Source organism: Athene cunicularia (genome assembly GCF_003259725.1).
Source record: "Athene cunicularia isolate RWA chromosome 11 unlocalized genomic scaffold, athCun1 chr11_part1, whole genome shotgun sequence".
NCBI lineage: Eukaryota > Metazoa > Chordata > Aves > Strigiformes > Strigidae > Athene > Athene cunicularia.
This window is the reverse complement of record NW_020799113.1, coordinates 19,399,861-19,413,877: the sequence shown is the minus strand read 5'-3', so window position 1 is coordinate 19,413,877 and position 14,017 is coordinate 19,399,861. Positions and strand designations below refer to the sequence as shown.

At 48.3% G+C, this 14,017-nt stretch overlaps 1 protein-coding gene across 2 annotated transcripts; it reads left to right on the top strand.

Moving 5' to 3' along the window:
- The first annotated feature begins 1,218 nt into the window (after window positions 1–1,218).
- E2F4 (E2F transcription factor 4) lies at window positions 1,219–13,855 on the top strand. 2 transcript variants are annotated; one of them, XM_026856890.1, is made up of 9 exons: window positions 1,229–1,568; window positions 2,046–2,207; window positions 2,720–2,763; window positions 5,551–5,612; window positions 5,957–6,242; window positions 7,225–7,392; window positions 8,550–8,597; window positions 11,249–11,293; window positions 11,630–13,855. In XM_026856890.1, the coding sequence occupies exons 2-9, from the start codon at window positions 2,155–2,157 to the stop codon at window positions 11,743–11,745; spliced, it is 822 nt and encodes a 273-aa protein (XP_026712691.1). In that variant the 5' UTR covers window positions 1,229–1,568; window positions 2,046–2,154; the 3' UTR covers window positions 11,746–13,855. The 2 variants fall into 2 exon arrangements, with proteins under 2 accessions (XP_026712692.1, XP_026712691.1); XM_026856891.1 differs by lacking the exon at window positions 8,550–8,597 and having other exon boundaries at window positions 1,219–1,568.
- Window positions 13,856–14,017: the final 162 nt, after the last annotated feature.

Below are 14,017 nucleotides of genomic sequence, written 5' to 3'. Positions count from 1 at the left end.
AGGGGACTCTGCACCTGCCGCCCGAATGTTCTCTCCCGCTGCTTCCTTCCGAGCAGTCGTCCCCAGCTCCTCGGCCTGTCCCGGTCGCTCTGCTTTCCCCAGGACGGAGGAGGCGTTTGTGTGCTTCACTCGGAGCCCCCTTTGGCGGTCCTGTTCCCTTCTGCGTTCATGCCCCACACCAAGGTGCTCCTTCATCACCGGCACTGTAATGATCCAGCCCTACAAAGCCTCTGAGACCAATAGAAACAGACAACCTATAGAAACTGCCCCTCCCTACTGCGCTTTCCTCCCCAGCATACAGGAAAGGGAGTGTGGTCAGATTCACCTCTGCCAGAGGTTGTCCCTGATGCCTTTAGGCTCTGGAGAAGCACCCTGTGAGCGTGTCTTGCTTCTGCATTTTAAAGATCTTCACCTAGAGGAAATAACTCTGGCCTTGTGGCATGTACAGTGTTTAAACCTAGGCCTTTTCTCTAGGTGAAGTTCCTTCGATGTGGTTTATACAAATACCTCTTAGGTGGGTATGTGTGCAAGGATGCTCCGACCCTCCACAGCAGGCAAATGCCAGAAAGCCCTGAAGGTGCAAGGGCTGTGGGCTTCTGTCCTCTGCTGTACCAAATTGTTATCTCTTTGGATTTGGACAATATTTTCCTGCTTAAAATGTCCATTAAGTGCATTCGTATTTGTTAGAGTGATTTGATCAGTTGTGCAGTGTCAGGTCTCCAAAGTCCTAGTCTGTTACTGGTCGGTGAGGGGGAACTGATGGTGTTGTTCTGGCTATGCCAGTGTGCCAGTGCAGCACACGGTAACTCTTGCTGGTGCTAGGCTGCCATGTGGCAGTGGAGACAAGCATCTGGTGTGTCCCAAAACCCGAGGGGAGAGGAGTCATGTGAGCAAGGCATGTAAGTCCCAGCACTGCTCAGGAGCTCCTCCCTTACAGCCATGCTTGCTCTTCTGCCGTCATGTCTTTCCAGCAGAGGAATCTGCCTCTTGAAGAGGTGTTGGTTCTCTGTCAGGCGGCATCAGATCACATTTAGAAAATACCTTTTGAATGTCAGCTCTGCTAAACTGTTGTCAGTCATGAAGGGAGTTCTCTGCATTCCTCTTCCCGTCCCCACCTCTTACCCTGAAGGAGCATTGAGTTTTCAGACTGCAAGACTAGTGTCTTCCAGCATTGCTTTGCTGCTGAGGAATGGTGATTTTGGGGCCCGCTGTGAGAGAGATGGCTGGAATTTAGTTTGTGCTTAGTGGGGAGGTGGCTGGGTAAGAAAAGGAATGAAGGGTCAGTGGCTTCTTCTCATGGTTGTAATGACGCTGAGAACACGGCTTTGTAATTTGAGGCGCTGGCACATGAGAGGTATGAGATGGTGAGCAGGGTGCTTGGCCAGGAATTAATCTGACAGGCAGGAAGGAGCAAAACATGACTGAGAGTTTGGAGTTAAGTGTCTAACATTTTTGCAGGCTGCAGATACCTTGGCTGTGAGACAGAAGCGACGGATCTATGATATCACAAACGTCCTGGAAGGCATCGGGTTGATCGAGAAGAAATCCAAGAACAGTATCCAGTGGAAGTGAGTGACAAAGAAGGTCTAAATCTCTCACAGATCCCTTCTAGTCCAGGTCTAAGCGACACACTGGGGTTAAAATGCCCTACTCGGAGCACAGTTCCTCAGTGGTTCGTGTGTGCTTGTAGTTCCCCCAGTTGAGGGGGAGTGGTAAGGAGGAAAGCTGAAGTATATGTGGCGTGTCTCTTCTACAGTGGAGCTGTTATTTTGGTACAAACGAAGTATCTGCAGCACCTTGGGCTAGAAAAGATGCCTGTCATGGCACGGGAGATGGGGGAGAGCCCTGCCAGTCTGTGGGATGTAGGAAGATATACCCAGTGTTGCTGTGCTGGAAGGTGGGGATCTAGATAAGGCTTTCTGGGTGATCTGGCCTCGATGTATGATGGGTGGCACTAAGGGAGGTGGCAGCCTCTCTGAGAGGTTGGGACTGGTCTGGGTGCCTCCAGAAGCTGATGCATGTAACTCTTTTTTTACTTTGCCCAGAGGGGTGGGTCCTGGCTGCAACACACGTGAAATAGCACACAAACTTATCGAGCTGAAGGCAGACATAGAGGACCTGGAGCAGCGGGAACAGGAGCTGGAGCAGCAGAAGATGTGGGTTCAGCAGAGCATCAAAAATGTTACAGAAGATGTGCAGAACAGTCGATATCCTTTGTGTGAATCGGTTACTCTGTCTCTGTGTTCGCTTGCTGGGTTGGAAAGCAGAGACCTGAGGGCTGAGGTGGTGCTGCCCTGCTCAAGGCAGAGGGGTGGTGGTGACCTGTTGCTGCTGGAGAATCTGCACTGAAAGGGTCAGGAGGCAGTGTCTGACTTTGAAATTAGGTAACTGTCTGGCATGGGAATCAGCTTTCTCTGTGTTGCACAGCTTCTTGTCTGTCTTTTTGAAGTAAAAAACACTGTAGTGTTTACCATGATGAGAAAAGGGCTTCTTTCTGAGTCACAGGTGCCACTTGCTTGAGCACAGGGCTGCTCTTGTGGCTTGCCTATCCTTAGGATGTCAGCTCTGACTAGTAATGTAGTTTGCAGACCACTTCAGAGTTTGGTACAGAGAGCCTTCTGGGAATGACATTTCTTGTGCTCAGGAAGGAAACACCAGGTGCCCTTTGAGTTCTTTGTCTGCATGGGAAGCTGCAGCCTTTCTCCTTAACCTTGGAAACATTAGCGTATGTGACACATGAAGATATCTGCAAGTGCTTCACAGGTGAGGAAAGTGTGCTCCATCAGAAAGATGTAACGCTGCAGTCCTGTCAGGCTGTCCCAGCTGCTCTCCTTCAGGAGAGAGAAGGCAGCGGACAGAATCACAGAATCAACTAGGTTGGAAAGGACCTTGAAGATCATCTAGTCCAACCATTAAACCATGATCAGGACCACGGGCTGCCCAACAGCATCAAGTTAAATGTAGTGCAAGCTCTGATGCCGTCCTGGGTTTGTGTACCACTGAGTCAGAGCTTCCTTGTCACCATCAGAGGAGGCAGGCAGTTTCTTTTACTTGTGCTTAAAGGAACATAGCTGCTATTGCTAAGGAAGTCTTTTTGCTGAGTGTCCCTGTGTGGGTATGTGTGTGTTATGTTAGAAGCCCTTGATTTTAAGGGCTTGGGTGGGCAATATTATAACAATCAGAAGCAAATTTTGTTGCGTGTAAGCAGGAAAATAGTATAAAAAGTGGTCCCTCAGTTGTGTCATGCCCTCTGCCAACAAAAGTGTGAGAGGGAGGTAGTGAACAGCAGGACAGAAGGGAATACACCGCTTGCTGTGACCTCGCTTCCTTGTGTTCTACCTTCCTAAAGCTGTGAGGTAAAAAAGTTGTAGTGGAGCAAAAGTGAAGAAAACCCACAGGAGTCTCTGTTCCTTCTCTGTTGTCAATTTTAATGATAGCTGTAGGACCAAAAAAATTAAAAAATCCCCAGTGGCCAGCGTGCAGTACAGCAGCCCGCAGTCCCTAAACTGTTCTGAGCTGTGGCAGTGTGGAGTCGCAGCTCCTTTCCACCTCGGTGGGCACCTGACCCCTCCTGACCCTCTGCAACCTGCATCTGCTTGCTTGCAGCAGAGACTGAAGCTACTTACGCTGACCTCCCTCAGCCACATGTAATCTCACCCTTGTCTGACTTTCTTCTCATCTCTTCCAAGCACTCTTCTCACTCTACACTTCATCAGTTCTGTTTTTCATCTTTACCTTTGTGTGCTTTCCTTGTTCACCAGACACTGCTCAGGTTCCTGCTGGTAACTTCTGCATTGCTGCCCCCTTTTGCTTTACTATTTCTTCTTAAGCTAGTGCTTTTTGGGGGGCAGGGTTTGTTTTCAGTTTGACAGTGCTTGGGGCCAGATAACTCATAACAGTCTGGAAGAGTTTACTGGAGACCGGCAGACAGCATATTGCTTGGTTGATTGAGTATTTTGCATTTTATTGCACCTGTTTTTTGTAAACTGGTTTGCATCTGAAGTCAGACCTCACCAAAATGCAGAGATTAGATCTTACTGAGGAGGGCAGATCTGAATTCCTTCTAGAACAGAGGCTTGATCCATGTTTTTCCATTGTCTGTTCCCTTTTCCTGTATGAATATGCCTTATGTGACTTTTCCTCTCCTGACCATCTGGGCCTTGCAGAGATTCTTTACTGAATCTCTTGTGTTCTTGAGCTATGGTGCAGGCTGAATTCAGCTCCTGTTTTTTCTGACTGACTGCTGTTGAATTTGCTTTCTCAAAGTGAGTTAGGGCTTGAAGATTTCCATGCTTGGAATCTTGTCAAATATGGATTTGTTATTTGTATTAATTAAAAAAAAAAAAAGGTGGTGGTGGTGTAAGAATATGTTAGTTTTTAGTGACTGGGCGACATAATTTTCCCATCTATTGCTATGATGCATTTTTCACTTGCAGAATCAAAAAGAAGTGGAAACACACTGTACACTGTTTTGTAATAAAAGTATTTGGGATGTAGCTATCAAGGGCTCACTCTTCAAGGGAGCTAGAAACAGAGCACCTGTATTTGAAACTAACAGGACTTACAGCTTGAGCTTGTGTCTCTGAATTTTATTATGCATTTTAATGTCTCTTAACAATATTTGTCCTAAGTGCAGATTTGTTAAAAGAATCCCATTTTATTGACAAATGCTCTGGTATTTTTAATCCCTGTACCTTTTGCTGATCTCATCTTTGATTGCCTACCTGAAATTAAAGGATTCGCTCTTCTGCTGTCCACTCTCATCGCTCTGGGGATCTTCTGTGATAATTATCAAGTAAAGCTTAGTGCAGAGTAATGGTGAAGTGTGAATACTAACCACACTAAAGCTTAAGCATTCAAAGGGAAAGCTGCTGACTTCTTGCTCTGAATATGTCTAATGTTTACAGCTCTGGTATTTCTCTGTTCACATTTCTCTAAACCCAGATATGGACTGGAAGCTGCTCGCCCGTGACTGTTGTGTTCTTAGGGGTGCAGGTCTTAAGGAGCTGCAGAGCTTGAAAAGGAAAGATGCCACCAGCCTGGCTCTCGGCCCCGCACTTGCTGGGCTCTCTGCAGGGTCCAATACAACTAACACCAGGCAGCTCTTGCTGGTAGAGGCTGGGGAATGTTGGTTTCAGGTAATGATACTCCAACATGAGGTTGCCATGCTGTTGGCAGCCTGGCTCTTCAGCCTAGTTTGACACCATCTCTGCTGGCAGTGCAGCTCTTTGTGTGCTCTTTTGTTTATAATTCACATCTAAAAGCTTGTGACAACATGATGGATCCTTCCTTTAGGAATCAGATGTTTTTAAGAGTGAATTTAAGCCAGCCCTTCTGAGGGAAAGAAAGCTTAGTCCTGTTAAGGATGCTGCTAAAAACTTTAGGGTTGCTTTGGTTTGCAGGTTCTTTGCGCCCTGGGCATTTGGCATGTTGGCAACTGTATGATAAGCTCAGATGGGTGTAAATGGCAGTCCTCCAAGGAAGGGAGCACAGGGAGCTTTTGTCAGGACAGTTTACGCCCACTGAGTGCTGACCAGTCTGTTTTCACAGGAGACACCCTCCTTGCAATTCGAGCCCCATCAGGCACACGTTTGGAGGTTCCCATCCCCGAGGTGGGTGATGAATGTGTGAGTAGAGTGCAGGAGTGTGTGTGTGTGTGTGTGTGTCGGGGTGGGGGTTGTTCCTGGATTGACTTGTTTGTGAGTTGGCAGTCAGGGGGTTGATGGAGTCAGAGGAACCGGCAACCCAAGATATTACATAATTTCTAGGAAACTGTTTGGAAGTACATGAGTAATTGCTGGAGCACCAGGGGAGAGAATAGTCCTGGGAGTCAGTAGAATTGTGTGTGGAACCGTGCTGAACTGTCTGGACAGCATGCCTTGCCTCCAGGAAATTCCTGTTCTGTTTGAAAAGCATATTTAATGTATGGTTGTGTTTTGCTTTTGACTTTTCTCAGGGCCTAAATGGGCAGAAGAAATACCAGATCCATCTGAAGAGCACAAGTGGTCCTATTGATGTTCTCTTAGTAAACAAAGATGCTTGGAGCTCTCCTCCTGTTGTACTACCTGTCCCTCCCCCTGAAGACCTTATTCAGTGCCAGGCAGTTGCACCCTCAAAACCTCAGATACCACCGCTCACCCACTTCCAGGAGGCATCTGTTCCCAGCAGCACCCAGCCCTCTACACCGACACCCACCAGCACTCAGGACCACAGCCCTCCCGCGCAGAAAGCCACAGGCACGGGTGAGAGGGAGGCAGAAACGGGATGGTGGCTGACAAAGGAGGGTACATTCCTTGGCCTGGCTGGGCCTGGGCACTGCTGGTCGTGCAGTACTGTCAGCTCCTGGCAAAGGGGACACCTCTGCCTTTGCTGCTGTGAGCCTTTTCTTTTTGTCATGGTTAGTGGGACTGGCTCCATTAACAAAAATAAGACACTTGACCAGAAGTTTGTAAAAGGGTCTTTTTGAGCCTCAAGTTCAACTTTCAGTTTGAAAAAAAACCTGTCAAAAATACTAGATTAGGTTGGTTTTGGCTTTGTCCAGCTAAAGCATGAAAGCCTCCATCAGTGGAGATGCCCAGATTCCTTGGTGAGCTCTTCCAAGGCTGCAGCACCTTCTCAGTGAATTCTTTTTCCTGGTGCCTGGATCCTTTGAGCTGCATCTCATGCCTGTTGTGCATGTTACATTGTTTGGCACCACTGACAATTCTTAATTTTTATAACCGCCTTTTGGGTAGCTGCAAGCTGCTGTTAGATTGCTCTTAGACTTCTCTTTGCCTGACTGAAGAAGCCCAGCTCCTTGTAGGCCATGTGCCCTAGACTCCTGGTCAACCTGGTAGCCCTCAGCTGGATCTTCTCCACGTCTTTGTAGAACTGGCAGATGGCCAGAGCTGGAGGGAGTATTCCAAGTGCAGCCTCAGCCCCAAGCAGGCGAATAGTAACTTCCCTCAGTGTGCTGGCCACGCTTCTCCTGCTGTAGCTTACTACCTGGCTTGTGTTAATTGCCATGAGAGCATGTTCTTGGCTTATGTGCAGCCTGGCACCACTAAGGCTGCTCTCCAACAGGACCTGGGAGTTTTTGTTACATGAAAGCAAGAAGCCTTCTTCCTGTGCAGCTGTCTTGTGCTTGGACAGCATTGCCAGTGAGGCTTGAGCCCGTGCTGTGGCTGCTTGCTTTGGGGTTGGTGGGAGATGACATTCCTTGTGTGTGTCTGTGGCTCTTTCCAGAATGTGGTGTCTCGGCAGCAGAATCCAAGAGCAGCGGCAACTTCGAGCCCCTGGGCAGTGCCGGGTTGGATACGCAGCCGCTGCAGTCCTCTGCCTCACTGGACAGCGGCTCCGTCCTACCCAGCCCCTCTACCTCCTTTGAGCCCATCAAACCTGACCCCACAGGAAGTGAGTATGCACCCTCCTTGCATGTGTCGCTCCAAAAGCCTGCTGCTTGGAGCGAGGGAAAGGCTGCTGGACCTGGAGGAGGGACCTCAACTCCGTTCTGCCTTTGCTGTCAGCCAGACTCTGCAAGGGATGAATAGGCATTTCCCTGTGAAGGCACTAGGGGACCTGGTGAGAAGGTGGCTGTGTTGTGGCTAGTGTCCTGCCATTTTCTGGGACATCAGTACTAGAAAATCTGCAAGGGACATTGGCATGACACATGTTATGCGAGTTACTGCTGTTCGGTGTAGGATTATTCCATTTTAGTCCGTTTTTGAGACCAAGTGAAGCTATAGAATTTCCATCTGTCACTGAGAACACCTTTGTAACTCATGGGGAGTTTTCCCTTACTAGGAGAGTTCTTGTCTCTGTTTTCCTCCTCTGCTCAGGAATACTTCATCTATCTTTAGTGATCTTCTGGTCTTAATGATCTCTCTGTATATTTGGGGAGCTCCTTGCTGTTCTTGTTGAGGTGAAATGGGCTTTAAAAAGGGAATTGTGAATGAAAGTGGTGTTCTGCAAAGAAAGTGGTGTTGAGCAGGAAATGGCAGGCTGGGCCAAGGAGGGAAAAGCTTCCTCTAGGTAAGACACACTACAGAAACACTCTAGGTTAAAGGGTTATGGTTAGAAGAGGAAATTTTACTCAAATGTAGCTCATGCAATGCTTTTTTCACAGTTCTGCTGCTGGCATGCCTGAGAAAAGCACAAACTGTCTGTCTTCATCTGGGAGTAGTCGTGATTGTGGAGTTAGGCCTTTGCTGTGTGCCTGGCTTACCATGTCCCAGTGGGTCTGTGCTGACTTGAGGCATGCCCTCACCCAGCACAAGATGAATTGAGGAAGCTGACACCGTGTGTGGCTCACATACAGGCAGTTACTTGAGAGCTGCTGACTGCGATAACTCCCAGGGCTCCTACAGATTTATTTTAAAGCAGTCAAGCTAAAGTATTTTATTGGTTATTTCTTCAGGAGCAATATGTGACATGGGGTGTGGGAGCAGAATTTTGTGTTGTATGGATGATTTGGGTGTGTAAGGAGTGCAGTAGGACAGTCAGTGATTATGCTGTAAAGCATTTCAGACTTCATGTAACATTGCAAACCATTTGGTTTGTTGTATTTGCAGTACTGGAACTTCCCAAAGAGCTGTCAGAGATGTTTGATCCAACGAGAGGTATGTTCACTCCCTGATCGTGGCTTTGTTCTGTGCCCATTTCCATGCAGAAGTGGGACAGTTTGGTTTATTACTCTCTTCTGGATTGTTTTGGGGTTGTGGTTTTGTAAGGTGCTTGTGGTCTTTGGTGGCTGCTGGCTCTCTACTTATAGTTAGGCACTCTTAAAATTACTGGTTTCAGTATGTATTTTTCTGTCTTCATGTTGCCAGCAACCTGTTAGAGTTTGCCCTACAGTGTGCAGATGAGAGCTTTCCTGTCCTTGTGTCAATGCTAATCTGTGCTCTGGCTTCCCATGCTCATTCTCCAACTTGACTGCACTATGTAAAAGAAAAATCCCTGTTAGTCTTGATTCAGCTGTAGCCTGCCTGAGGCTAATCAAAGCGAATAATCTAAGGAAATAGTCTCTCTTTGAAATGTCCCTCAGTGGTTTTGGTGGTGCTGGTAATTTTGGAGCAGCAGAGGAGAGGATACTGTTACTTGTGTTAGGGGTTCTGCCTTTGCCCAAGGAATGTCAGGGTGTGGCTGCCTAACAATGGGACAGGCTAAGGGCAGAAGACGTGAAGAAGTCAGGTCTAATGTGAGCCTAAACTGGGAAACGTTTTATTTGCACGTATATTCTCCTTCAGTGCTGGCAAAATACTTTCTAGCCCCGCAGCTAGGCAGAGCCCAGTACACAGAAGCACTTTTGTGGTGGTGACAGGATATGTACAACAGTCCCTAGTCCTGTGCTCGAGCAGGTGCCTTGTGAAATCGCTGCCTTAGTGTAAGAACCCCACAATCCCAAATGCATGTGCGTGAGCCCCCAATCTGCGTGCTGGGAGCCCAGGGCTCTGCAGTCAGCCTGGAGGACACTCTTCCTCCTTGCTCAGCACCCGCTGCTCTAGGTAGTGGGTGAGGTCTTGGTAATGACTGAGTATATCTGCAGCATAAATTTGATTTCACAGTGTGAGACATAAACTGCTGCAAGGCCGCAGCCTATGTAGAAGATCCAGCTTAACCCAAACTCACTGTGTTATGTGACTTTGTGGACACTATTAAAAAGGAGATGTTTGCTGCCTGCGGTAACATACGTTGTTTTATCTTGCCCATTTAGAGGATGAAGGTAGAGATCCAGGAGTGAAGGACAACATGACGTGGCCAAGTCAAATTTTAACTGTGAGCCACTATTGAATTGTGAATGAAAGTGGTGTTCTGCAAAACAGAGTCAACAGCTACTGAGGCAAAGCTCAGAAAAGCTCAGGACTGTAAAAAAAGCAACACAGCAGAGCTCAGAAATGGGCCTTACAATGTTCTCTATGCAGCCTCTTTCATCCCTATGTGATCCCAGTAATGTTGCCCTGGCACTGGCAGCTGCTTTAAGGCCATGTAGTTTAAGCTGCAAGAGCCTGGATTTCTTCCTTGGTGTTTTGTTTAGGAATCATTTTCTCTGTGTGGTTTTCTCTTTTAGATGGGTGCTTAATAACTGCTTGTTTTAAACTCATATCCTGGAAAAACCCTGAATTTCAACACACACATATACACACTCTGCAGTATTACCAGCCCTAATCTAAGAGTGCAAGTTCTGCATTTAATTGCTATTTATTGAAGCTGTTGTTAGTTCTATCTAGTCACTCGGTGTTAAAATTCATCTCATGCCACTGAATTAAACAGGTAGGTTCCTGTCCTCCAGGAAATAGCCTGCTGCAGATAAGTGTCTTGAAAATGGGCTCATCTGAGTTTCTTTCACGAAAACTTACTTCAAGTGGAGGTAGGATCTCATCAACCAGTTAGACTGAGTTAGGTATTTACTATAGTAACTTGGTAAAGTGAGAGAGGTATTCAGAAAGCTGTTTTCAAATGCTTAGTTTCTTAAATAAAAGGGCTTGACTTGCACATACTTTGTCTGGCTGCTTGTCTGTCTACCCTTCAAGTGCCTCGTGAACCTACTAGCCAAGAGGAACAACCCTGGAGGAAGAGGGTTTTCAGAGATTTTTCAGAGATAATTTTTCTACAGTTTTGTGCAGGCAGTAGAGGGGAGAGCAGAGCTACTGGCCCATTAAGGAAGGATATGCAGAGCTCAGATGTTCATTCTGTTTGGCACTGGACAGCTGGTCAATCTGCCAGGGCTTGTGGCTGTATTAGCCACAGCAGAGCTGTGGGACAAGGGGAGCAAATCAGCGGGACAAAGGACAAATCTGGAGGAAACTGAAGACTTGTTAGTTCTACTGGTCCTAGAACAGCTCATTTGTTTTTTAATTTTTTCCCCACTCTTAGCAAAGTTGGTGGGTATTTGAGGGCTGTGAATATGTCAGGCTTTACCAGCTGAATTTCAGGTGCAATGTTCAAGAGTTTCCCTTGGAGGAGTTTGGGGCACCAGCTAGTGTGGCAGTGCAGGGCTACGGCACAGCCTGTCACAGGAAGGAGACTGGTGTGTGATTGAGCTAAAGAAAACAGAACCTCCTGCAGAATTTTTGGATGTGGCTTGAATTGTCTGACACAGATAGCCCTTTGCCCATGGCTGGAGGCCCAGGCCTCCTTCCACCACTGCCTGCTGCACATGCCAGGGAAGGGATAACAGGGGTGAGGAGCACCCTGGGAAGGGTGGGGAACTACGCAGGAACAGAGCAGGAAAACAGAGTGCATTGCTAAACCATGCTTGTCTCTTCCTCAGAATGTATGAACTCTGAGCTGCTGGAAGAGCTGATGTCATCTGAAGGTGAGTCTTTGAGTCTCTCACTCATGGTGTGGCCTTCCCAGGGGAGAAAGACCATGCTGTGTGACTTTACTGAGCTGACAGCCTTGTGACTACAGACTCGCCCTCATCTTTCCTGGGCTCTGGACACAGAGTGTGTTCTCACTGTCCTGCCAGTCCCTGAGAGAGGTGTGAGAACCAGAAGAGCCTGTGTCTTCCATATCGCAAGGCTGATTTGAAGCAACCTCAGAGACTGAGGTGGCCTCCTCCTGGCTCTGCAGCTCAGCGCCCGTTGGCAGCTCTTGGCTCGGTGTGGAAATGCTGAATTTTGTAACCAACCGTGGGCTTCTCTTTCCCCAGTGTTTGCTCCCTTGCTCCGCCTCTCCCCTCCACCTGGAGATCATGACTACATCTACAACCTGGATGAGAGTGAAGGTGTCTGTGACCTCTTTGACGTGCCTGTCCTCAACCTCTGACTTCTCAGCACAGCTGTGAGCCTCGCAAACACAGACAGTTTTGTAACTCTTTGCAAAGTGTCTATTTTTGGATTCCTTTTGTGCTAGAGCTCGATGAGTGAGCGATTCAGAGATGCCCTCATATGGACTCAGAACCAAGAGATGTGGACTTGCAGGCTGGGAGCCTCCCCGCAGCTTCTTCCTCTTCCTCTGTTGCACGTGCAAGGTGCGTGTGCAACTCACCCCACCGCATCTCTCTCGCCACTAGATCCTGGGCCTCACTTCAAAGGGTCTGTGTTTTGAGTGTTCCCAGTTCACCCGTAGAGTTTGTCCATGTGCCTCTCCGAGCTTCCTCAAATCTGCATGCCTTGGTTTTTCCTGCACTCCCAGAGGCACTTTGCACCTCCTAGGTACCAGCTGCTACAAGGAGCCCTGATATCGTGGTCAGTTCACAAGCCCGGAGGTAGTTAGATTTCTCAATGTGAGCAGTTCAGACTGGGGTGGTTTTATTTCTGAGTGAAAACGAGGAAAAAAAAAAATGGCACCAAAGTGTCCATTTCTTCCAGTGACTTCAGACCAAGCTAGTATGTTTTACAAGAAAAAGCACTTTTTTTAGCCAGCTGTGCCTCCTAGTAGGACCCAGGGGCTGAGCCTTTCCCTGCTCATGCAGCAGCAGGAGTGCTGGTTCTGTGTTTGCCAGCCTGCTGATGCATGAGCCCAGGGGCTCAGCTCCCTGTACTTGCAGCTGGGCTGTTTCTACAGGGCTAAAGAAGAGGTGCCAGTATGGTTTTTTAATTTTTATTTGTTTTTGCCTGAGTGAAGAGATGTTCAAAAGGATAAGACTGCTCCAGCTGGTGCCTGTAAGGTACTCCAGGCGCATCAGAGCCTGCTCATGTTTGCAAGTAGCTGTCTTCTCCAATCATTGCACTTGAGCCTTCAGCTGTCTAAAAGGCAACCAAGCAGTAACAATTCAGTAGTGCTTTGCTGTGGTAAGTTACATAGGTGTTGTCAAAATAGTGCTTCCCCCCTGCCCTTCCCCTTTTTCCCTCAGCATCTGCTCAGGATCAGGCTTTCTGTATATTTGAATTTGCTCCCCTAGTGTCCATACCCACACTCCCTGATCCTGTGGCAGGTCACCACTTAGCATGATGCTTTCTCTGCATCATTTTTCCGCAAGATTTTCTCCATACCTTCTTCCACTGTAATGGAAGGTCTGCTGTTGGATTATGATGATCAGGTGATACCAGTCTTGGACGCTGTGCAGTTTAGTTGGAGTAAAACACGCTGATGGATTTGTGTTGTATTTTACAAGCCCCAACTTTGAGTTTTGGTCAGATGGTGTATTTTGAGCGTCCTCAGTTTTGCACATCTTCCTGCTGACACGGTGGTAGCAGCTGTCCTGCCTCTCCTGCTCAGCAAACTGCTGAGGAGAGGGCCAGGCCAGGAGCATGGCTGGCTATTGCAGAGAGGTAGCTCGAAGCCATCCACATAACCAGCTGATGTTTAAGTTCTCTGCTTAGCTGCTCACCACCTGTGAACCACACAACCAGCTGGAGCACCAGGAATAAGGGATGTGAAGTCGTCGATTCTTCGAGCCCACAGAGGGGAGAAGAGTATATGCCTGGGACCTGTGTCCTCAAGGTGGCTCCTCGGGCCATCCTGTTCTGCGTGGGTCTCCCCCAGAAGAGCTGTCCCTCTCTGCAGCCCTGAAGCACTGGCGTCCTCTTTGGGAAAAGCCTCAAGAATTCGGGAGGAACAACGGGACGCTCTCTAGTTTGGCAGCAGGCAGACAGCCGTGGCGTGGGACCCTGCCAGGGGGTGGACCTCCAGCCCGAATGCAGCCAGACCCCAAACCTTCCCCCCTTCGCATGGAAGCTGAAATCCCTGGGCCCCGCACGCGTGTTAGCTAGGCTCTGTGGCTTTGGTGTAGTTTGAGCTCTCCGTGTACTGCCTGGCCCTCGCCCTCCCACGTGTTCATGTTCGCCAGCAGATAGACGACCTTGGGAAAAGGAATAATTTACAGTTGCAAATGAACTTTTGATTCATATATAAAGATTATTTTTATACTTTTTTGCAAGAAAAGAAGATTGCCTGTAATATTTGTACAGTGTTCTCTGACATGAATAAACAAAATCTTTGTCCAGTTTCCCACTTCACCTTGGCCTGCGCCTGCCCTGGGCCGAGCCCCCTCAGGGGAGGGGGTGCCCCCGAAAAGCAGGGTGCCGGCCGGGCCCTCTCCCGGCGGGAGGCCCCGGAGGTGGGTCCCTCCGCACCCGCGTCAGCTCAGGTGAGG

Excerpts from the sequence above, each read along its gene's own strand:
- E2F4 (XM_026856890.1), top strand. The coding sequence starts at position 2,155 with ATGTGGGTTCAGCAGAGCATCAAAAATGTTACAGAAGATGTGCAGAAC. Across the intron at positions 5,613-5,956 it reads TGGAGGTTCCCATCCCCGAG|GGCCTAAATGGGCAGAAGAA; the intron begins GTGGGTGATGAA and ends GACTTTTCTCAG. Across the intron at positions 8,598-11,248 it reads GATGTTTGATCCAACGAGAG|AATGTATGAACTCTGAGCTG; the intron begins GTATGTTCACTC and ends TCTCTTCCTCAG.